This window comes from Canis lupus, chromosome X (genome assembly GCF_003254725.2).
Source record: "Canis lupus dingo isolate Sandy chromosome X, ASM325472v2, whole genome shotgun sequence".
Taxonomy (NCBI): domain Eukaryota; kingdom Metazoa; phylum Chordata; class Mammalia; order Carnivora; family Canidae; genus Canis; species Canis lupus.
Genome location: NC_064281.1, coordinates 14,889,009 through 14,912,160, shown reverse-complemented (window position 1 = coordinate 14,912,160; position 23,152 = coordinate 14,889,009). Strand labels below are relative to the sequence as shown.

Sequence of the window (23,152 nt, the reverse complement as noted above, 5' to 3'; positions counted from 1 at the left end):
AACGGAAAAAAACATTTTTTAACATGACCAAATGGGATTTATTCTAGGAATACAAAATTGGTGTAACACCTGAAAATCAATTAACGTAGTACACCATGTTTATATGAAATTTACTCTGCTTGTGTTTGCAGGGCTCTAACCCCGTGTCTGCACAGATCCCAGTGTCTGCTCCCTTCCCTTCCCAGACTTAGCATTTCACCTTCCTTTAGTTTGCAGTGCCTAATCCTACTACCTTATAACTGAGGCCATATTACAGTGCCACTGAGTAACCCTAGTTCTAGGACTGCAGTGATTCTCCTTATTTACCATTTTGCCTGAGTGTTCGTGTGGTCTCTTGGATTTGACTCCTATACACGGGTTCTGGATCACCTAGTCACATTCCACAGGAACCAGACATTTCTCCACGCTAGCCCCATATAGGTATTCTTCTCTGTCTTTATCTTCACATCCAGGACACCCCGGCCTGCTGACATAGTAGTCCTTAGTTCCTCCCTTGCATGTCCGAAAGACACAGCAAAGTCAACAGAAGGCACCCAGGGGAGGGAGACCAGCAGCTCTCAGCATAGGCTCCAGGCAGTACTGTGCTCTCCCCAGCCCTCCCCTCTCCCACAAGGAATGGGAGTCTTTGGCTGACCAGGCGAGGTCCCCCAGCAGGGGCTGTAGTGGTAGGAGAAAGCTCAACTCAAAATCGGCAAACTCATTCAAATGTTCCTTTGGGCTGAGGTCATGGTCTCTAGATACCATGCAACTAACTATTCACACTTCCCAGGTTCAAGCCACCTCTTTGTTTTTCATTCAGTCTATTCTGTTCTCCATGCTGCCAAGAGCATCAACGTCTAAGGAGATTGACGCTGGACTTCTTTCCATTATCTCTTTCCCGGCCTTTGCAGTGGAAGATGTGAACCTCGTGAATTTGACCAAAAATGAAATTATTTCCAAGCTCCAGGTAAGCGTTCATCATGCTGGTGTCCTTTTGCCCTGTGTTAAGTGCCCCTTTCATGATGGTGTGGAGCAGCTCACCCAGGCCTTCATTCACCATGAGGTCAGTGGCTTGGTTTATTTAAGTGGATTGAGAGTGCAGTATCCACAGCCGAGTGTACAGGGGAGAAGATAGTCTCAGAGTGATCCAGTGCCGTAGTTCTTATTCCTGATAGCAGAGCTTGAACTCAAGCCAGCACCTCTAATCCCAATTTGTTCCCCTTCTATACTTCTAAAGCAGAGCTTCTTAACCTTTTAGAGATCACAGGCTTCTTTGAGAATCTCTTAAAAGCTATAAAGTCCCCACTAGAAAAAAATGCACATGTCCCAATATCCTCCAACTTTATACACAATTTCCGGGGACTTGGCAATCCAAAAGTTAAATCAAGCTTAGGAAAACCCCTGCTCTGAGGTGAAATGCAGGAACTGTGACACAATATGCCAAACTGAGAATGTTATTAAATAGCCCAGGCAACTGAATTTCTCAATAAAATGATCAAGAATGTAAATTTCCTTTAAAAAAATAAATAAGTTTCTTAAAGCCAAAAATCTTCATGGTGACGATCCTACTTAGATTCTGTAAAAAATGCTTTTAGCCCTTGGATACAAAAGAATTGAAGAGTCTCCAGCCATATCCCCAAAGAAGCTGTCTCACGGTTTAGTGGAGAAAAAGAAAGCTGTTTTAGGTTGTCCCAGTAGCCAGGGAGTCAGTGCAGGGAATGAAGTGTTTAAAGGGGAGTGGGTTCTAGGCTGGGCCTCCCCATGACTCCCAGAACACTGTGGGGCTGGCTGCTAGGGGCACGCTTGCCTCTGCAGCCAGCGTTAAAGGAGCCCCCGTGCGCTTAAGAAACTGGGGAATGGACACCCAACACTGCGATCCAGGGACTAGGGAGGTAGATCAAGAGCTCAGTGCCACTGCCCTTCTTTATGAACACCCAGGAAGCTGGAGAGGAACCCTGGAGCCTGCAGCAGGAAAGCCAGCAGCAAGAGCCCTGGGCCGGAAGAAGCCCCACCCATCCCCACCTGCCTCTGTCCCCACCTCCATACTTCTTTGTATCCAGAGCCTACTTGTGAGGAGTCTCCAATGTCCTTTAGGCTCTCCAATCTTTCAAGTAGAAGTAGCCCAATCAAGTACTTCAAGTAGAAGTATCTGCCTTGGTGGCTTCTCCACGCAGTGAGGATCCCTCTGCATCTTTGTGTGATACAGCCAATGAGAAGGAAGGGCTAGTCATTCTGTAAACTCTTAGTAATTACTCTCCCAGCCCTGGTACTCTAACGGAAAGTTTTGACTTTCCCTTCTTGGCACTGATCAAACCTGAATTTACTTGGCTTATTGCTTAAAGATAAGTTTTTGCATTGATAACAAAGAGTACTTGGTACACATTTCGTTACTGAAAGATTCATGGGAAGGGGGTGCAGGGCCAACATGAATCACAATAAAAAGACAAATTCTTCTCTTTCATCAATTGCACTTTTTTCTTTATCATCTTTAGGGACGTTATGGATGCTGTCGCTTCCTTCGAGATGGCTATAAAACCCCAAGAGAGGTTGTATTTAAATATTGTTTCTTATGATTCCGTAACTGCTTCATATTTAAATCACCACTGTGGTGTTCTCCCTTTCTTGATTATAAAATTACATGTTAGAATATTGGAAAGGGCAGTCTTAATTTTGGAGACAGCAAGGCTGGAGTTAGGCAGTAGAATAATATAATCTTCAGGAGGACAGCAGGCTGGTGGTTTAAAACCAGCCTGTAGACAAGGACAAACAGTTCTGTGGCTCACATGGTGTTTTAAAGAGGAACTGTGGCCTCCTTCTTGAGTTTCTTTGCCACAGTGACTGATATAGTAATTTAAATAAAACAGATAGTCTGCTGAGCACTGTTATAGGCAAATTGCTATTTATTTGTTCATGATATAGGAAGCTTAGTATAATAAACCACCAAGGAGTCTTGTGTACATTTCTGATTGACTTCTCTGAGATTTTACCACGGAAAACTACCAGAAATAGCATCTCCCCATTATAGCCGACTCCTAATCCTAGCAGCCACAGAGCTGTATTGAATCAGAAAGTGAATGAAACCCACTGAGGTACGGTGGTATTATATATGTAATCTGACATCACCTTTCAGAAGGTTTCCTGTTTGATTCCAGGACCCAAACCGATTGCATTATGATCCTGCTGAGCTCAAGCTCTTTGAAAACATTGAATGCGAATGGCCTGTGTTCTGGACGTATTTCATAATAGATGGAGTCTTCACTGGTGACGCTGTTCAGGTAAGAATGTGCTGGGTGCTGTGCTGATAATCAGCATTTTCATTCCATCGGTATGCTGAGTGTTATTAGAACGTAAGGTTACCTAAGAATTTAGGGCACTGTTTCAGTTATCTGTTGCTGCTTAACAAGCTTTCCTAAAATGTAGCAAATTAAAGTAACAAATATGTTATTTGTTCATGATTCTACAATTTGGGAAGGGCTCAACAGGGACAGGTTGTCTGTTTCACTTGGTGTCAGCTGGTTCACTGGGGCTGGAGGATCTACTTCTGAGGTGACCTCACTCACCTGGCTGGCAGCTTGATGCTGGCTGTTGGCTGGGAGCTGGGCTGGGCTCCTGACCCAGGCCTCACTTCTCCTCCATGTGGCTATCTTGGGCTTCTCACAGAATTGTAGTCTCTGACCAGTTAGGCTTTTTACAGGGTGGCGGTCTTACCCCGAAATGCAAAAGCAAAAGCAGCCGAGCTTTCTTAAGGCCTAGGCCAGAACTGGCAATGTCCCTCCTGTTGCATTCTGTTGTTTAAAGGGTCATGCCACATTCGAGGGGAGGGGACTGCACAAAGGCATGAGTACTGAGAAGTGAGGTTCATTGGGAACCACAGTCGACCACAAATAGGTTTATTTGTTCTGTTGTTTTTGTTTTTGTTTTTGTTTTTGTTTCAGACCAGCTAGCCTAAGCTTTTGCTGGCTTCAGCTCTAGTATAAGGGCATTCTCAGTTAACATCTTATTTAACGTAACAGCATTTTAATGGGTGTCCCAGCCTTCAGCCTCACTCCCTGCTGTTTCTCTATACTGTTGCCAGGGGCATCTTATTAAAAGACGAATTAGATTATGCTACTGCCTTACTTAAAAGCTTTGAAAGGCTCCTGCCTGCCTTGGGATGGAAGTACAAGCTCTTCTGTTTCACAGGGTCCCATAAAATCTGGCCCGATTTCTTATTGCTTCCTTAGTTCCTTGAGCTCTGTGATGTGAGTGCCCTGAAACCATATCAGTCCTTTGAACACGCCATGCTGTCTCCCTTGTTCTCAAGTGCCCAAGCCCTGCTTCTGACCCTCAGCTGCCTCTTTCTCCTTCACTTGATTCACTGTAAATGTCTCTTTTTTCAGAAGGCCTTCTCTGACCCTAACCACTGGATCGATGCCCCTTTTATACGTCCCACAGTGCTTACCACAATATGGCACCTATAGCTGTATTTAATCTCCTGCTTACCTGTCAGAGCACCCTGGTAGAGGTGGTCTCCATCCAGTTCATCCATATATTCCCTGTGCCTAGTACATAGTAAGTTCCCAGTAAAAATTTGTTCATGCAACATTCATTGTTCAAGACAGATTTCTTTAGCATTTGCCACTGTGCATACTTTGGTAAGTGGAACAGATCTATCCTCCTGAAGCTCATGTGAATGACTGACATAATCAAATGCTTCACTGTTTTCTTAACCTGTTCAGACCACATGTACTGGGGTGGGATGAGCAATCCAAGATTTATTTTGGTTTTGAAAGCTGGCTCTGCTCAGAAATTCTAAGTGGTTTCAGAAGTGGCTGTAGGGGCCAAGGGCAGGCTGTCCCAAGATGGGCCACTTTGGCATGAACATTGTTTTGAGTTAAAAGTAATTAAAACCAAAAAAAAAAAAAAAAGTAATTAAAACCCAGGGAGGCCTGCGTGGCTCAGTGGTTGAGCATCTGCTTTTGACTCAGGTCATGATCCCGGAGTCCTGGGATCAAGTCCCTCGTCAGGCTGTCTGCAGGGAGCCTGCTTCTCCCTCTGCTTATGTCTCTGCCTCTATCTCCGTGTCTCTCATGAATAAATAAATAAAATCTTTTTTTAAAAAAAAAATCTTTTTTAAAAAACGTGATCAAAACTCAGCAGATTCAGGAAAAGCTCTTTACATCCCCCTCAACTACTTGTCTCTACTAGCAAGAAAGCTGCTGACACAGATTCCTCTTTATTTAAGAAAGTTATGTGTATCACAGGGCCACCTTTGTTTTCCAAAACATCTCCTCTCACCTTCTTGCAAATGATCTTCCTTCCCTTGTGTCCTCACACCACCACCCCTCTCCTGAGCTCAAGTAAGCCTCATGGTGCTTCACTATCTTTGGAATATCCCATCTGTGTCTTTGTGGATTTTCTGTACATATGTAACTAAATTTGATTTTCTCCTGTTCATCTGTCTCATGTCAATTTGATTCTTAGTGCCCCTGGAAGGGCAGAGAAAATTCTTCCTCCCCAACATGGTAGTAAGCTCGAAATGTTAATATTCCCCCATTGTTGATTCTTACTGTTATACTTTAGCAATGATCTTGGGTATTATGTTTTCTGTCTCTTTATTCTAGAACTGAAAGTTCTCAAAGGGATTGAGTTAGAATTTGAGTTATGATGAAACTTGACAATTATGAGAAACAAAAAAGCTGAGAAGACAAGAATGTGTTTAGGACCTTATTTTCTAGGTCTCACAGAATTTGCTGCTCTTATGCCTATTCTGTCTCTTTTCCACTTGCTGTCCAATGACATTTAAAAAACAATGCACCCGTGCAGATTTTGCTGTCCACAAATTTCATAAGAGAAGGAACCGAGATCTAGAAGGCCTTTGACTAGGCTTTCCAAAGATGAAATATGTTAAAACAGCTGGGTGGCTGGTAAAGGGCTTTCACCCTTTAGTCTGTTTCCTTTTCATACACAGAGGTTTTTTTTTTTTAAAATCACTGCCTTTTTCCTTGAATGGAAATGTTTACATCCACAGCTTTTATCATATCAAGTAGTGCATCATAAGAATCCTGGTACATGGTTCATAGTACGTACACTTCCTTTCCCTCACAGCGGGTTCCCTTCGCAAACATTTCCTGAGCAATAAATGCTTGATCAAGGGCCTTTTAAGTGGAAAACTAGTGGTAGGTAGAAGTGGGATGCCCTCCTTAAGGTCTGGCCTCCACTCCAAGAAGCTTATGTAGTCTAGCTGGTGAGACAGAATTTACATATGTGAGAAGCTAAGAGTGAAATATTGAAGTCGTGAGTTAAAGACCACACAGAAAAGGCCAGTGCATTCCCCTCCTTCTAACCTTTGCTGTCAGCAGGAGTCCCAGTCCCTCCTATACTCCCTACATGGAGGGCATTTGTGCATTTCTTGACCTGTGTCCTACTACTAATCTGTTGCCAAGAGAGGTGTTTTTCTGTGATGTACCTCCCATGACAGTATTAATGACGCCTCTCTCCTGCTGTGGGGTTGGGGCCATTCTCCAGGTCCAAGAATACCGAGAGGCCCTAGAGGGAATAGTAATCAGAGGCAAGAACGGGATCCACCTGGTGCCAGAACTGTACGCCATCCCGCCTAACAAGGTAACCAAGCCCTGCTTCTCTGGAATGAAGTGAGCTCATGCTTGGCCTTTTCGTATTTTGCACTCCCCTTTCAGACCTAACACTTTTTGTCCAGAAGTGGTTTCTAAAACACCAAGCTGGGTCCAGGGCACTCAGGGTTTGCAGTGCCAGCTCTGCCTCTGGGAGACTGCAGGCTAGTGGGGGGTGGAGGAGCTGGTCTGGGGGATGGAGGGTACACACACGGGTGGCACAGCAAAGGCCTTGTGTGTTAGAGGACCTGCAAGCACATAAGAAGGACTGGGACAGAGACAAGGAGACAGACCCCAATGCCTGCACAGGGAGGCAGGAGCTGGCACATGGGTCCGGGGAGGCTAGAGTCAAGCTGTCTCTTGATCCAGACACTTTGTCTGCCTTCTGTTCTTTGCATCAACTATTTCTCATTCTAGGTCTTCATGGTTTCTCTTAACACTACTTACATTTCCAATAGCCCTAACGTATAATCTGATTGTGAAAGCAGTCCCATACACTACAAAACATCCACGATTCTGTAGAAAAAAGAAAGTATTTCTCTCTCCTCTTACTACCCAAAGATAACCAAGCTTACTCAAAGATAACTCTGACATTTTAGAGATTCTCCTGCCACACTGTTAACCTATTTGATAATTTGATTACTGACATGTGTAATTCTGTTCAGTTTATGAGTTGAAGGTTTTCTTAATGTTTACTACTGCAGCAAGTTTTAACGATCTGTTAATAGCATCACTGATAAATCCACAAGCAGGGTATGACTCCCTCATGGTGTGATTTTCCCTTTTGGAGAAGAATCTCAATTGCTTTGTTTTCCAAAGGGAAAAAGTGGTCACTAACATTACCCCAGACCAACATTGTAATGACAAAAAACCCAAAGGTCAGGGGCACCTGGCCAGCTGAGTCAGTAGAGTACGTGACTCTTGATCTCAGGGTCATGAGCTTGAGCCCCATGAATGGGGGGTAGAGTTAACTTAAAAAAAAAAAATCCAAAGGTCAGCATGGAGTTTACAACAGAGAAAATTGCAGACTAACTTTTACAATGTGTAGCTAGCACTGTCCATCCAAAAAAGAACTGTAGCTTATTTTGATGAGTCAAAAGCCCCCAGTGGACCCAGCTTATTGAGTCCTTGATGGAAGATCAGTGATCTGCTAGTACAGCACTGTTTTCCTCAATAAATAGTGCCACCTTCTGGTAATTTCCTAGCATAGGCACACAATTTATGAGCCCCTGGGGAGAACAAGACTGGAGAAAGATGACTTAGCAGCAGGTAATGCACTGCTGTGGCTCTAGGGTGATGCTTTAGATCATTGTACCCATAATACAGACGAGGGTAAGCAGGAGCTATGAAACTTCCTGTTGCCCAGGGCTGTGCTCAAAGAAGGCAGGCCAGACTTCACGTGCCTGTGTCTGCCCTCTGCCGTCAGTGTGCCTATGGGAAGAGCGCTGGCCTGGAGCCACCCCTGAATCTGAGTTCCACTTCTGCTGCATTTAGCACGAGGCCCCCACACCAAGGCCTTGGCTCTTGGGCCACCCTGTCGCAGCTCTTGTACAGAATTGGCCTGGAGAATCGAATGAGTGGCATTTTGTAAATCCTCAGTGCACTCCCCAGTATGCGGTAACATTGGCCTTTTTATCCTCTGACATTCTGACTTGGGTGTCTTTCTTTTTGCCAGGTTGATGAAGAATATAAGAACCCCCACACAGTGGACAGAGTTCCTCTGGGGAAGCTGCCTCATCTGTGGGGCCAGTCCCTATACATCCTCAGCTCGCTGTTGGCAGAGGTAGGGGACTTGGGGACTTCACAGACTGGAAACCATCTGATCTGAGGTGTAGGGGACCCCAGAAGAGCATAGGGGCTCTCTGCCCCGTGTGGCTGTGAATGTCTTTGGCATCTCATAGTTTTAAAGTCGCCTGGACTGAGTCTGCTCTGAGGCTTGCCATCTGGGCTTGTGTGTCCATATTTACACTGGCCCACTTCAGAGTCAGCTACATGTCAAGCACTCCTATCACCTGCCCTGCCCTGACCCCCACCCCCATATTCCTGGTCTATGGTTAGAACTAGGTTGAGTTGATGGTCAGTAAGAGACTAGAAGCTTCCCAGTTGGGATCAGCACACATGTGAATGATAGAGGTTTGTGGAAGCTACTAAGTCAGCTTCCAGCCACCCCTGGCACAGTCCTGGCTGCAGGAAGCAGAGTGACTCTACAGTGCTCTCTACAGGAAGGGGCAGGGGCTGGCTTTTCTCCAGTGAATTTTGTGTCAGGTGTTCCCTTAGCCCATAACACCCTTACAGAGAAGGTCTACTATCTCTGACTCATTTCTTCCTGTTAAACATGTTCTTGCCCCCAGGCTTAAGTTTTCAAAATGCAAATGCTTTTGTGCCAGCTAAAAATGAATCTCGACCTCCCCGGTGGGGAGTGGAGGGAGTGATGGTGTAGATGATTTATGGCTGACGTTATCAGATGCGTTCATCTGTCCTCACAGGCTCCTGCCCAGCTGACTGCTCTGGGCCCCTGGGAAGAGGTGTGGATGAAAGAGTCTAGGAGAAGAGCTGGGAGCTCCAGCCTGTTATAGGCTGGCCCAGTCCTGTGTTTCCTCCCAAACTCTAGAAAAGGGTAGGGGAGAGGTTTGAGTAGTAGGTCCAGTCCAATACCACTTGGGTTGCCTGTGTATAAAGGAAGACAGAAAGTAAAGCTGTCACCGTGGAAGTGGGCATTAGGAGCTTCTGGGGCTGAAGTGGATTGGTGGTTTCCTGGCTGTGATTGCCTCCTCGATTTCATGGTCATGTCCTTGGGGGTGGGGACTGTCTCCTACCTCTGTCCTTCTTAGTAGGGAATACCACGTCTATCTCTTGGAAAGCTGGCTCTGCCTTTGACTAGCAACCTGACCTCGTGAGCCAGCCTCAGTTTCCTCTTCTGTAAAGTAAAGAGGTTGGGCTTGATCATTTCTACTATACTTGCCAGCTCTGATCTCTGGGTCTGTGAGAGGAGGAACAAACAGCTCTGCTTCATTGCCTCTTCAATGGAAAGGCCTTCATGTAAGCCCAGCATTAGGTCAGATTCCTCCTCAGAACTCCCAGAGCACCTTGAGACCCTCCTGAAGACTCGGTCATTTATAGAAGATGTGAGGAGAGCCATATTGAAACAGCACTCTGTGCAAGCATGGAGGGGAGCTTTGTGTTTCAGGACAGTCAGCCCAGGACCAAGTCCCTTCTCTGCCACCTAGCTTAAGTGCATTACCTCGATCGCCCCACCCATAAAATGCTAGTCCTGGTGCCTCCCCATCAGGAGGCCTGAACATGACTGTGAGTGTATAGGGGCTTAGCCCGGGACTGGCGTGGAGTGAGGGCTCATGAGGTTTGAGTCACTGCTGTTCTTTCCAGTCGCCAAGATGGTGGCACGTTTGGCTAGTCCTGGAGAGCAAGGTGCCAGAGCACAATATGTTTATCAGTGGCTATCTAATGGTGTACTGTGTTTCAGAGAAGATAAGCAGTTCATTTGAAAAACATAAAAGAGTTAAAATACTGAATATTTTGAGCCCCCAGATATTTCATTTGCCCAGTTGGGTTTAAGGTGAGATTTCATTCAGTATTTTACAGTGTCACTATTCCTCTTTTCCTAGGGATTCCTCGCCACTGGGGAAATAGACCCCTTAAACAGAAGATTTTCCACTTCTGTCAAACCCGATGTTGTAGTACAAGGTTTGTGAGCATGTTTACTATTCATATTTAACTGGGTAAAGTCAATGTTTTTTGGGGTTTTTTTTAAGATTTTATTTACTCATGAGAGACACAGAGAGAGAGGCAGAGACACAGGTAGAGGGAGAAGCAGGCTCCCTGCGGGGAGCCCGATGCGGGACTAGATCCCAGGACCCTGGGATCACGACTTAAGCCAAAGGCAAACGCTCAGCCACTGAGCCACCCAGGTGCCCTGCAATGTTATTTTTAATGCAAAAGATTCCCTAGTTTCCTATTCTACTTTTTAAAAAGTACACCAGTGTGCTTCAGTGTGTATGGGCTCTGCAACATCCCTTCTATAACTCACTAGCTCCCAAAGGCAACAGTATTCTTCTCAACCACAAAGTTACTTTCTACAAAGCATTTGTTTTCTTGAATCCAAATCTTGATTGCAGTTGGGGCACAAGTGATTCCCGAGCATCATTTTTCATTGCAGTTCTTTAAAAAGTAGAACATGACCCTGGTGAAAAAACGCAAGTAAAGGTTCACGCATTCCTTCCTTGAGGTCTGGCTTCTCTCCAGAGTTGCAGGCCCATGTCTTCACCTGCCTCCCCTCCCTTCCAGCTAGCCCCGCTTCCAGAGAGGTGGAAGGCCAGTGTGGACTGCTGCTCTAGTGCTGGCTCTGCCTAGCCTTGCAATTTCATCTCCCTGTGCCTTGGGGTCCTCATAACTGGTGCCCCCTCACAGGGTGACATTGAGACGCTCTGCAATTGTCATGAAGAAAGCCCCCAGTGTAGGTCCTCGCTCACCAGTTCCTCTCCCTCCCTCCCCTCCTAGGGTAGACTCCTGAGGAGCTCACATGCCTCATAGGGCAACTTAGGTACCAGCTGATATCAGCACTTTGTGTATACGCCTTATTTCCTCTAAATTAGACCATTCATTTCATTTTTAGAGAGGAAAGAGGGGAGGGGCACAGGGAAAAAGAATCCTGAGCACTGATCCCAGCACAGAGCCTGACCTGGGGCTCGGTCTCACGACTCTGAGATCATGACCTGAGCCAAAATCAAGAGTCAGACACTGGACCGACTGAGCCACCCAGGTGGCTACGTCATACATGTCTTAAGGATGAGGCCTGTATCCTTCTTCTAGCTTCTGTGTTGTTTGGCACACACCTACTTAGTAGGTTAACAACAATTATTGAATACATGCAAGGCAGTCCTGTTTGTGACCATGGACTCATTCCCCTGTGCCTGCCTAGGATACAGTAAGAGGCTCTGTGGGGCATCATCCAATTGATACTGGGCTCCAGGCCCTCAACAACAACAGTTTCATCAGCTAGAAATTGTAACAGTTATGATTATCTTCCCCATCTTACACATGAGGCTTAGAGGTTAGCTCGCTCAAGGGCCCAGAGTTGACAGAGGGAGGTGCAAACTCAGTGCTGATGTCCAAGTGGACTGATCCAGCCTGACTCCAGAGTCTGCACTTAAACACAACACGTGCTGCTAAGTGAGCCCTTAAATTCACAAGGCCGCTTTTCCAACTGCAGGCTGGGACCCGTTGAGGGGTCTTTAGCCACCTTTTTTTTTTTTCTTTTAATGTTCTAGAATAGAACAGAAACAGAATAGAAAATATAATAAGATCTGGCCTGGAGGAAGAAGTACAGTTTCAGAAACTTCCTGCATATGGCTGCATCAGATCATGGGCTCACAGGTCTCAGTCAAACCACTGCAATAAAAGAGTCGCCTTTACAGAGAGTGACCACTGATCTTTACATGGCATTGAAAGCTTCAGAAGAAACAGATGTTAAGAGACACCACTTCACCCAGTCCTACATGGCTGAGGTTCCCATTTCCTGGAATTGGCTACAAGTGGCCAGCAGATGTGGGGCTTCCCCACAGGGCCTTGTTATGAAGCTCAGATGAGGTCACAGATATTAAAATACTTTGAAAAGTATCACATGTTATGTAAATAAGGAGGTGACCTTCAGGTCTCAGTGGCATTTATGTGTATTGTACATTCAAGGCCACCAGCCTATGGGTACAATGGTGGGGCTCAGTGGACTACTGTAGTAGTAACCGAATCACCTTCTAGCCTGAGCACCACCCTCACCCTCTGTTCCCAGCAGGCTCTACTGCAGTTGAAACCTTCCCCCCTTTCTGAGACCAGAATGCCCCTCCACCAGTCCCCTTCCCAAGACTCCTTTCCTTTACTAGAGCACTGTTCTCTTAAAAGCCACGTTCAAAGCAGAACTGGTGCAGGAGGTGCAGGGGTTGGAGTCCCTGCTCAGGCCCCCATGTCCCAGGCATGTGAGTCCCCTGCCTGCTGGAGAGCCAGGTGCCCAGCCTCACTCACTAGAGATGGGGCCCCAGCCGGCCCATTCAGGGTGCAGGGCCCAGCTCTGGGGTGGCTCTTCCCCACCAGCAAGACCCTATGCTGTGCTTCATGGGTGGGCCAGGCTGCACCACGACCCACCAACAGCCCCATTTTCCCTTCTTCCCGGAGGGAGCAATCTTCCCCAACCTCTCCCTTGGTCAGGACACCCTGCTAGTACATCCCACAATATTGCTCTTTCCTGTTCTTTGAGACCAGGAGCTCCAGCTTCTCCTGGCATCCCCCCATGCAGAGCTGTTTCTGCTTCTCACTCCATATGAAAAGAACACAAGACAGGTTTAGAATAAATGCAGACCCACAAGGAGACAAGCCATCATTTGAGATAGGGTAATTTGGTTTGGGACCTGTTTAAGACCATTTCTAGAAGTGTCTTATCAGACTGTCTTGAACATTGATGGCACTTAATAAAAATGCTTCATAGGGGTTGGGGAGGTGAGGCCAGAGAGAACCAGTAAGAGTGGCAGGAAAATTGCTGTGATTTTCAAAGCCACCCAGTGTGTGGAGAGCATGCTGCTGTGTATGTCAGAGGCCAAAAGAAAGATCAGTCAATAATATATTCTCCATGCGAGGAGGCTAAGGGCCACAGGCTAATGCAGATGCTATTATGCTCTTGTTCACAGTTACTGTTCTGGCAGAAAACAACCACATTAAGGACTTATTGAGGAAACATGGGGTAAACGTCCAGAGTATTGCTGACATTCATCCAATCCGAGTCCAGCCAGGCCGGATTCTCAGTCACATATATGCCAAGCTTGGTAGGTTTGGGGAAATGGCAGGGTGGTTTTGGTGAGAGGCATCTTGGTTCTAGGTTTTGGTTCTTTTTTTTTTTTAAGATTTTATTTATTTATTTTAAGATTATTTATTTATTTATTATTTATTTATTTATTTATTTATTTATTCATGAGAGACACAGGTCTCCAGGATCATGCCCTGGGCTGAAGGCGGCTCTAAACCACTGAGCCACCCGGGCTGCCCTAGGATTTTATTTATTTATTCATGAGAGACACAGAGAGAGGGAGAGAGAGAGGCAGAGACACAGGCAGAGGGAGAAGCAGGCTCCCTGCATGGAGCCTGATGCAGGGCTCCATCTGATCCCCAGACCCCAGGATCACTCCCTGAGCCAAAGGCAGGTGCTCAACCATTGAGCCACCCAGGCGACCCTATGTTTTGGTTCTGAGGGAGACTTATAGGTATAAACTGTGAAGAATTGGGCAAGGCACCAAATCACATGGTTCGACCTCTTCAAAGTGAAAAGGAGTGGCAGACAAGCATGTTCTCATGCTTGTTCAGTAGATGTCGCCAAAGCTTGGCTGTGCCCTTCACCAGATCTGTTGTAAAATAAGGTACCACCTTTGAAAATTCTCAATTGGAACAGTCATTTGTGTCTTGATATGTTTCTAATTTTTATCTGTAATCTTAGAAAAATGCTCATTTACCCATTAAAACAGGAGTGGAGGTTCTCTTTCTAAAATATAACTTTTTTTTAAGATTTTATTATTTATTCGTGAGAGACACAGAGAGAGAGGGAGATACACAGGCAGAGAGAGAAGGCTTCTCACAGGGAGCCCAATGTGGGACTTGTTCCCAGGGCTCCAGGATCATGCCCTGGGCCGAAGGGAGGCGCCCAACCGCTGAGCCTGCCAGGCGTCCCTCTAAAATACAACTTTGCTTAGATTTTAGAAACTATAACTAGGCTCGGTAGGAAATAAATTAGAAGTAAACGTTAATAAAGTTCTATCAGTAGTTTCATTCCACATAGATGTTGAACAGGGTGCTATTTGTGTACATGCATGAAGAGAAGGCAGTGGGATTTGTTTTTAATTCATTCTTGTCCTATTTTAAAGAAGGATCAACAGTATTAGGAAAACTAAACCCCGGAGTGGGTTAACATGCAAAAAGCCCAGTCTTAGCCAAAGTCACTTGGATTAGAAGTTGCCATATTGATCTAACTCTAATTTCTCTTTTATTTTTCAAATAGGACGGAATAAGAATATGAAATTGAGTGGGCGACCATATCGGCACATTGGAGTCCTTGGAACATCTAAGCTATATGTGATTAGGAACCAAATCTTTACTTTCACACCCCAGGTGAGTAGAGCAGGCCAGTAGCAAAGCAACACGCATCCTTTGATTAAGTTCCCTTTTCTTCATGGTGAGCTACTGTGAATGCGGTAGAATGAGCATGTGTATGTTCAAATAGCGATGTGTAATATGACGCCCAGGCCCTACTGCAATTCTTTAGTCCCAGTAGGTGCTCAGTAAGCATGGCTTGAATCAAACTGAGTGTGTCGTCATTTTGTCATGAGGAGTAGTGAAATACATACCACTTCCCAAATTTGCTAGTACCTGTCCCTTGACTTGCTGTCCCTGTGCCCGATAGCAGTAGTCCCTGACCTTTGCTTACGTTGTCTGAAGACCCGCCATGAAACACCTAGCCTATCTGATTTTCAAGCCCTCCCCCTTGAGGAGATACCAAATATAATAATTATAGAACTTTTTTCCAGAGTTTTCTTTTTTTTTTTTTTGTTTCTTGTTTTTTTTTTTTTTTAACAAAGGAAAGTAGTCCTACAGAACCCGAACCAAATGTTCTCCATCCATTTGGCCAGCTAGAAAGATCAGCTCTAGGCTCCCTTTGTCACTGTGGGCACGGCTCCCCACCCCCCAGGCACACTGTCAGCCATGGGGTCATGGATCAGTAGCCCCAAGTTGTTCTTTTTCACCCTAGCCCACGTTGCTTGCTTAAATCTTGTGAGTTATTTCCCTTTGTAACACACGTCAGACCAGAGCTGAGTGTGGACTAGTCCCGAGGTAGGAGAACAGTTTGATTTTCATTGACACCAGGCAGTAGTGCCTATAGTTCACATTAGCCAGGTCATCAGTCAGGTAAACACAGCCTCCATGTCTCACCTGCTCCCAGTGCCCTCACTCCCCTCACTTGGAAATCCTCTGAGCCCAGCAGCTTTAGAATGAGTAGGATTTAAGGAGTTATTGATTTCCTTTCAGGGACAGCGGTGTTGGGCCAGATGCTTAAATCCTCATCTGAGGAGCCATAAATAGATCTGGCTGCGCACCTTTACCTTCCACGCTAATGTAGCTACGATTCCTGGGCAGGCGACAGATTGATTTTTGCCTGATTGCAAGGAGAGCCCTATGATGGGGGCAGATACAGCCAGGATTGAGCCTCTTCTCTGGAAACAACATGCAAAGATTAGTGCTGTTGTGAATGACAGCTGGGGCTGTGTCGGGGGAATGAAGGACAGCCTTTTACTGGGCCTGATCTGACTTGCAGTTCACCGACCAGCATCACTTCTACCTGGCCCTGGACAATGAGATGATTGTGGAGATGCTGAGGATCGAGCTGGCCTACCTGTGCACCTGCTGGCGGATGACGGGCAGACCCACGCTCACCTTCCCCATCACCCACACCATGCTCAGTAACTTTGCGAACTTGATCTGCCTGATTCATGTCCCACTGTTGGTTTGGGCCCTTTTCAGAATGTTTAAAATGAGTCCCATAGACAAAGCTAAGTACCAAAGGGGAGGTTCTTAGCAGTTTGGTTTCTGAACTCAGGAATCTTCCATAAGTATTTTATTAGATTATGGTTTTTTTTATTGTTGTTGTTGTTTTTAAGATTTTATGTATTTATTCATGAGAGACACAAAGAGAGAGGAAGGCAGAGACACAGGCAGAGGGAGAAGCAGGCTCCTGACATGGGACTCGATTCCGGGTCTCCAGGATCAGGCCCTGGGCTAAAGGTGGCGCTATAAACCGCTAAGCCACCTGGGCTGCCCTTATTAGATTATGTTGGTGAAAACATTTCATGGCATGTCCCCAAAACCAAAAAGTATTTCCAAATTAAGTAAACTAACTCATCTTTTTCCCCTCCCCTTAGCAAATGATGGCTCAGACATTCATTCTGCAGTTCTTTCTACAATTAGAAAACTAGAGGATGGATATTTTGGAGGAGCCAGGTAATTTGTGGTTTTGGTGTTTTGTTTTTTAAGTATCAGTGACTTTTCTTTTTTTTTTTTAAGATTTTATTTATTTATTCATGAGAGGCAGAGACACAGAGGGAAAAGCAGGCTCCACATAGGAAGCCCGATGCGGGACTCGATCCTGAGACTCCAGGATCACACCCTCAGCCCAAGGCAGACCCTCAACCTCTGAGCCACCCAGGCGTCCCATCAGTGACCTTTCTTAAAAGTCTTTTGCTAAATAAATAAAATCTTTAAAAAAGGGGAGGTGGGGGGTGGGATCCCTGAGTGGCTCAGAGGTTGAGTGTCTGCCTTAGGCTCAAGGTGTGATCCTGGAGTCCCGGGATCAAGGCCTGCATCGGGCTTCCTGTGTGGAGCCTGCTTTTCCCTCTGCCTGTGTCTCTGCCTCTCTCTCTCTCTCTCTCTCTCTCTGTCTCTCATGAATAAATAAATAAAATCTTTAAAAAAAAAAAGGATGCTGTCCTTCCCCCATTTTTCATATCAATTGCTGAACATAGAAGCATGGAGCTTTAGATTAAAAAGGAAATTAAAACCCTTCACCCCTGTGGAACTGGAATCCTCTCTAAAGCAGCTCTCAGTGGATGTTTGTGAAGCTTTTACAGGTGCCAGGAGGCCTGGGGTGTGGAGAGGCAAGCATACCGAGTCTCTCTGAAGTGGCATTCTTGGATTGCATGTATGGAATGCTGTGTCTGTTTCTAGTGAAGGACCTAGAAGAAAACACCCAGTGCCTGGGATCTAGCAGGTGCCCAGTAAACACTCCCTGAACTGACTTGAGTGTGCTGTCACCTGAAGAATAATTCATAGAACTTTAAAAAATTCCTTGAGTGGCCCTCGGAGCAGAGCGCCTGAATGGGCCTGCCTATACCACTGTCCCCTCCTCCTCAGTGGAGCGATACCTATTCTACTTTTCAGGCCCACAGTAATATGGGTGCTCCCCATTATCCCGGGTAGGCACCTTGAGTGATACAGGCTCACCTCCTGAGAAAACCGATTCGATTTTTATATTTTTTGACTGTCAGGAGGCAGAGGTTTTCTCAATAGCATATAGGCCCTGATCTCCTAATCTCCTGGAATATGTGAGAAGGGTTCCAAGAACCTCACTGTTCGGCTGGCCCTGAGTGAGGTGCGACCCTTTCTGGGCCCTGGAGTCTTCCGTTGGTTCCCTGATGGAATGCCAGTTGCTGAGTGTTTGGGCATTGACGTTGGCCCTTCTCACATCTTCCCACACCAGGGACCCTGCTGCCGCCATAAATGTTTTTTAAAACTGGTAAATACACATAATATAAAGCTTACCATCTTAGTCATTTTGAAGTGTACAGTTTGGTAATGTTAAGCACATTCACATTGTCGTGCAACCGACCACCAGGACTCTTCATCTTGTCAAAGAGAAACTCTCTACCCATTAAACAATAGCTCCCCAATTCTCCTTGTCCCAGCCGCTGGCAACCACCATTGTACTTTCTGTCTCTAGGTATCTCATCTAAGTGGATTCATCCAGTGTGTTTTTTTGTACCTGGCATATCTCAGCTAGCACCGTAACTGCAGTTGGCACGCACTTTTGTACATTTCATGTCCAGTTTGGATAAGTTACCACCTGGTGTATGGCATCGTAGCCAAGAGAAGATACCATACATCCATAATGAGTGTTTTTCAGAATAAACACTTGAATTGAAATCTAATCATTGTCAAAAAGGATACTGTCTGCAGTTAATTGCTCTCTTGCAGGACACTCTGTGCTGTTTTGTGTGCATCGTCTGATTTAGTCTTCATTGTGTCATGTGGGTGGTATTCCTGTTCTACAGACAAGGGGCTGTAGGCTCAGAGAGCAAGGGGCACAAGATGAATAGGTGTAGAAGCTTGGTAAGAACCCAAGAACCAGCTCTAATCTCTGTGCCAAGCTGGATGAGGGCTTACAAAAACAAGGAGGGCCTCTTGTTTATACAGTATGGTGAACGACTCAGAGAACAGTGGAAGGAAACAGGAATGCCTGGGCCCCATGGGCTACCTTTCCTATTAAGTTCTTGATAATTAAAAGTGAATCTCATGGTGCCTGGGTGGCGTAGTCAGTTAAGTGTCTGCCTTCGACTCAGGTCATGATCCCAGGGTCCTGGAATCAAGCCTCACATGGGACTCCCTGCTCGGCAGGAAGTCTTCTTCTCCCTCTGCCCTTTTCCCCTGCTTGGGATCTCTCTCTCTCAAATAAATAAATAAATTATTTAAAAACAAACAAAAACTGAATCTAATTTTGGCTTTTCCTTAGGTTTGAGGGTCTTTTTTTGTTTAAAGATTTTATTTATTCATGAGAGACACAGAGAGAGAGGCAGAGACACAGGCAGAGGGAGAAGCAGGCTCCCTGTAGGGAGCCCGATGTGGGACTTGATCCCAGAATCACAACCTGAGCCAAAGGCAGGCATTCAACCTCTGAGCCACCCAGGCACCCAGGTTTGAGGGTCTTTATTTTATTTTTTATTTTTTTAAAAGATTTTATTTATTTATTCATGAGAGACACAGAGAGAGGCAGAGACACAGGCAGAGGGAGAGGCAGGCTCCTCGCAGGGAGCCCGATGTGGGACTCAATCCCGGGACTGGGATCACGCCCTGAGCCAAAGGCAGATGCTCAACTGCTGAGCCACCCAGGCATCCCCGCGGGGTCTTCCAGGATCACTACCTGAGCCAAAGACCTGACCCAAAGGCAGACGTTCAACCACTGAGCCACCCAGGTGCCCCCAGAAGCCTTTTTAAATTACTGCCTGTCCACCTTTGTCCTGACTCCTTTCAACTTCATCAGAGAAAAACTTTCCATTGTCTTTTGCACACACTACCTCACCTCCCCTTGTCCCTAGTCTGAAGGCAAGAGAATCAGTAAAATGGGCCCTAGGGCCCTGGAGGGAAAGATTTTATTTTATTAAAGGAAAGGCTTTTTTTCCTTCCCTTAGGCCATGTTTCTTGCTGTAGTCCATTTGCCCACTCAAGCTTGAGCACCCACGAATTCATTTGCATTATATGCTTCAGTGTGCTTCTTAAACAGTTTCTCTCAGCCATTTCTACTAAGTCCTCATCTGATGCTAGTAGCTCCCAATATCCTATTCTGCCTCTGGAGCTACCTTTCTTCCCCCCAAAGATTTCATTTATTTATGTGAGAGAGAGAGTGTGTGTGTGTGTGAGTTCAGGGAGGAAGAGAGGGAGAAGGACAAGCAGACTCCACACTGAGCAGGGCTGATGATGGCCTGAGCCGAAACCAAGAATTGGACACTTAACCACCTGAGCCACCCCAGATTCCCCAGAGCTAACATTTTAAGAAGCACACAGTGGCGGCTCTCTGTAAGGTGGTCCTCCCTGAGCCTGGGACCCCACACTGCCAAACCCAGCTTGCAGTTTTCAGTGGAACTTTTCCCAGCATGAAAATGTAATAGGGCCACTCTGGGCATCTGCTCCAGTCTGGGGATGGTCCTCGCATTGCATTCCTTCTAGAAAGAACCGTAAAAAAAAAGAAGAAAAGAAAGAACTTTGCCTCTGAGACTGCCTCTCCTATCATATACCTGTGCCTGTGTGACCATATTACATGGTAGGTTTTGTTCTGGTCCAGTTGTTTTAGGATAGAAAAACCCCCAAGGCTTGGTTTGGTTCTGGTTAAAAGTGGTTCAGTCACTCTGTTTTGTAAAACTTAGGTTGGTTCAGTAAAATAGATTTTTGTTTGTGTTGGGTTTGGGAGTAAGAAATCAGCATGATTCATTTTGACTTTTAATATGCTGTGTGCTCCTACTTTATACTTGGTATTGAATTTTTGTTTTAATTTCTTGGCTGACTACTTATGTGGGGCAATCTGCAGTGACGTATTTATCGATTCTGGCAGAAGCACCATCTGGTTGTTGAAAAGTCTCTCTCTGATTCATAGTGGAAGTTTGTCCACATGCACCTGTATTTCTAACATAGTGTCTCCTTGACAGAGTAAAATTAGGGAGCCTTTCGGAATTTCTTACCACGTCCTTCTACACGTATCTGACGTTCCTGGATCCAGACTGTGATGAGAAGTTGTTTGATGATGCCAGTGAAGGGAGCTTCAGTCCTGATTCAGATTTGGGAGGGTATCTGGAAGACACCTATAATCAAGGTACAGCTCGGAATGCTTTTGCAGGTGGTTCATTGAATTTATTTAAACCTTGGCATTGTGATAAAATTGCCCTGAAATTCAAGCACAGAAAATTATTGGTAATTAACATAACAAAAAAGAGGCTTTGGAAACTGGCATCTATTAAAATGAATAGATGTTAAAAACCTAAACGGTAGAAGTGGGGCTTTTTTTAAACCTAGAGGGACAAAGAGTTTCAGGAATGAGGATTCTTCACCAAATATATTCTAATTTTTCTTTTAAAAAAGATTAAAAAAATAAAAATAAAAAATAAAATAAGATTTTTATTTACTTATTTGAGGGAGGGAGAGAGAGATCACAAAGCAGGGGGGAAGGGCAGGGGGAGAAGCAGACTCCGGGCTCTATCCCAGGACCCTAAGATCATGACCTGAGCCAAAGGCAGGTGTTTAACTGATTGAGCCACCCAGGTGCCCTTCACCAAATATATTCTAAAGACAGAGCACACTGCTTGGATTTTCAAAGGAATGGTAGAGTGATCTAGATTTGGTTGGATATGAGGGATGAAATCCTGTATGTATATTTCTCAAACTGAACAAGGTTTTGGGATGAAGTGACCATTTTTTACTTTTCCATGGTACATGGGATTGGGGCTGGGCATTCCGTAGTGCTTAGCTCACTTGTGACAAGCTGAAACAAAAAGATCAGATATCAGCTGCCGGCCCTCAGGGTTTCTTCCATACTAAGTTCATCTTGGTACGATGTGTAGCTATCTTGACCTGTATTTTCTTTTCCTAAGATGAAGAGTTTCCAAACAATCACTTTAAAAACACTACATAGTGGGATCCCTGGGTGGCTCCACAGTTTAGTGCCTGCCTTCAGCCCAGGGCGTGATCCTGGAGTCCGGGGATCGAGTCCCACATCAGGCTCCCTGCATGGAGCCTGCTTCTCCCTCTGCCTGTGTCTCTGCCTCTCTCTCTGTCTCTCATGAATAAATAAATAAAATCTTAAATAAAATAAAATAAAATAAAATAAAATAAAATAAAATAAAATAAAATAAACTACATAGGTGGGCGAGGGGTTGGGGTGACTGGATGATGGGCACTGAGGGGGGCAACTTGGCGGGATGAGCACTGGTTGTTATGCTATATGTTGGCAAATTGAACTCCAATAAAAAAATTAAAAAATAAACAAATAAAAACACATATATTATCTATGTAAATTTCTTTATCCTCTGGGACTGGAGGTGCAAATACCTGTATGGCAACATTGCCTCCCACTAAATATCCTCAGCGCCACATGCTACCCTCAGTCACTGGGATGCGTGGAGGATATTTCTGCAGCTTGCTTTCACTGGCTTTTCCTCTTGCTTGTCCAGTTACAGAAGGCGAAGATGAACTCGACCAATATATCAACCACCTCCTACAAAGCACATCCTTGAAGTGCTATCTGCCCCCTCTTTGTAAGAAGACAGAAGACAGCCATGTTTTCAGCGCCATCCACTCCACTCGGGATATACTTTCTGTGATGGCAAAGGCAAAGGGTTTGGAAATTCCATGTGCGTTATTAACTCTTTTCTGCCTGCTAAAATAACTTTTCAGAGTAACACATGAGCATAATTTAAAAGTCAGAGAATTCAAGAAGACAACAAAATGCAGAGGTTTCCCAACTCATCCGTCCCCTCCCCACTGACCCAGTCCTTCTACATAGAGGTGACCACTCCACTTTCAACTTGCAGTTGTTTCTTCTGGCATTTACGTATCTCTTTTTCTAAAATAATGTGTGTATCTTGCTCTCTTTGGATGTGTCAACTTTATTCAGCATCTGTTGGCTGCTTCTTAGGTGGATGAGGATTTAGCTGTCTTTAATCACCACGCCTCTACTTCACTTCCTATAACCTTGTGATATCGCAATATTAAAATTTAGTTAAATCACTATTCGCTCTTTATATTATTGTGTGTGTGCAAATATTATTCTGGACTGAGCATTATAGAGTACTGTGATTGTATTATTTTTATTTTTTGGTTTTTCTGAAATTAATACTATTAAATTTAAAAGTCAATAATACTATTAACTTTATCAGAAGTTGCTCTATCTTTTCATTTGCTTTTCTTCCTCTCTATACTTCCCAATGGCCCACAGTACAAATTTCCACAAGGTCAGTCATATCCAGGAGTTTCTCAGTTACACTGCTTAGTCCACAGGTCTCCTTCTGTCTGGGTTGATAGTGCTCTAGGCCTATTGCATACCTGTCATCCTGAGACTTCTCTTTACTATAATCTTTGGAATCTCATTTGCTTATCTTTTCAGTTGGCCTTCCTATTTCTTGAATCTAGCATGTTCCTCTTCCTTGATTACTTCCTTTGGTGGAACACATTCTATAGCAGTTTGAGAAGGTTTAAAAAAC

The 23,152-nt window shown here is 45.1% G+C and overlaps 1 protein-coding gene across 7 annotated transcripts in view; it reads left to right on the top strand.

Moving 5' to 3' along the window:
* PHKA2 (phosphorylase kinase regulatory subunit alpha 2) overlaps window positions 1-23,152 on the top strand; it is an 87,285-nt gene that overhangs the window by 38,130 nt on the left and 26,003 nt on the right. For all 7 annotated transcript variants that reach the window (XM_049107442.1, XM_049107438.1, XM_049107443.1 and 4 more), the window contains 12 exons: window positions 800-946; window positions 2,472-2,525; window positions 3,132-3,254; window positions 6,487-6,582; window positions 8,266-8,373; window positions 10,214-10,292; window positions 13,283-13,417; window positions 14,641-14,750; window positions 15,952-16,096; window positions 16,556-16,634; window positions 20,606-20,769; window positions 22,124-22,303. In XM_049107442.1, coding sequence (XP_048963399.1) covers window positions 800-946; window positions 2,472-2,525; window positions 3,132-3,254; window positions 6,487-6,582; window positions 8,266-8,373; window positions 10,214-10,292; window positions 13,283-13,417; window positions 14,641-14,750; window positions 15,952-16,096; window positions 16,556-16,634; window positions 20,606-20,769; window positions 22,124-22,303 — 1,420 coding nt within the window. The remainder of the gene's footprint in view (window positions 1-799; window positions 947-2,471; window positions 2,526-3,131; window positions 3,255-6,486; window positions 6,583-8,265; window positions 8,374-10,213; window positions 10,293-13,282; window positions 13,418-14,640; window positions 14,751-15,951; window positions 16,097-16,555; window positions 16,635-20,605; window positions 20,770-22,123; window positions 22,304-23,152) is intronic.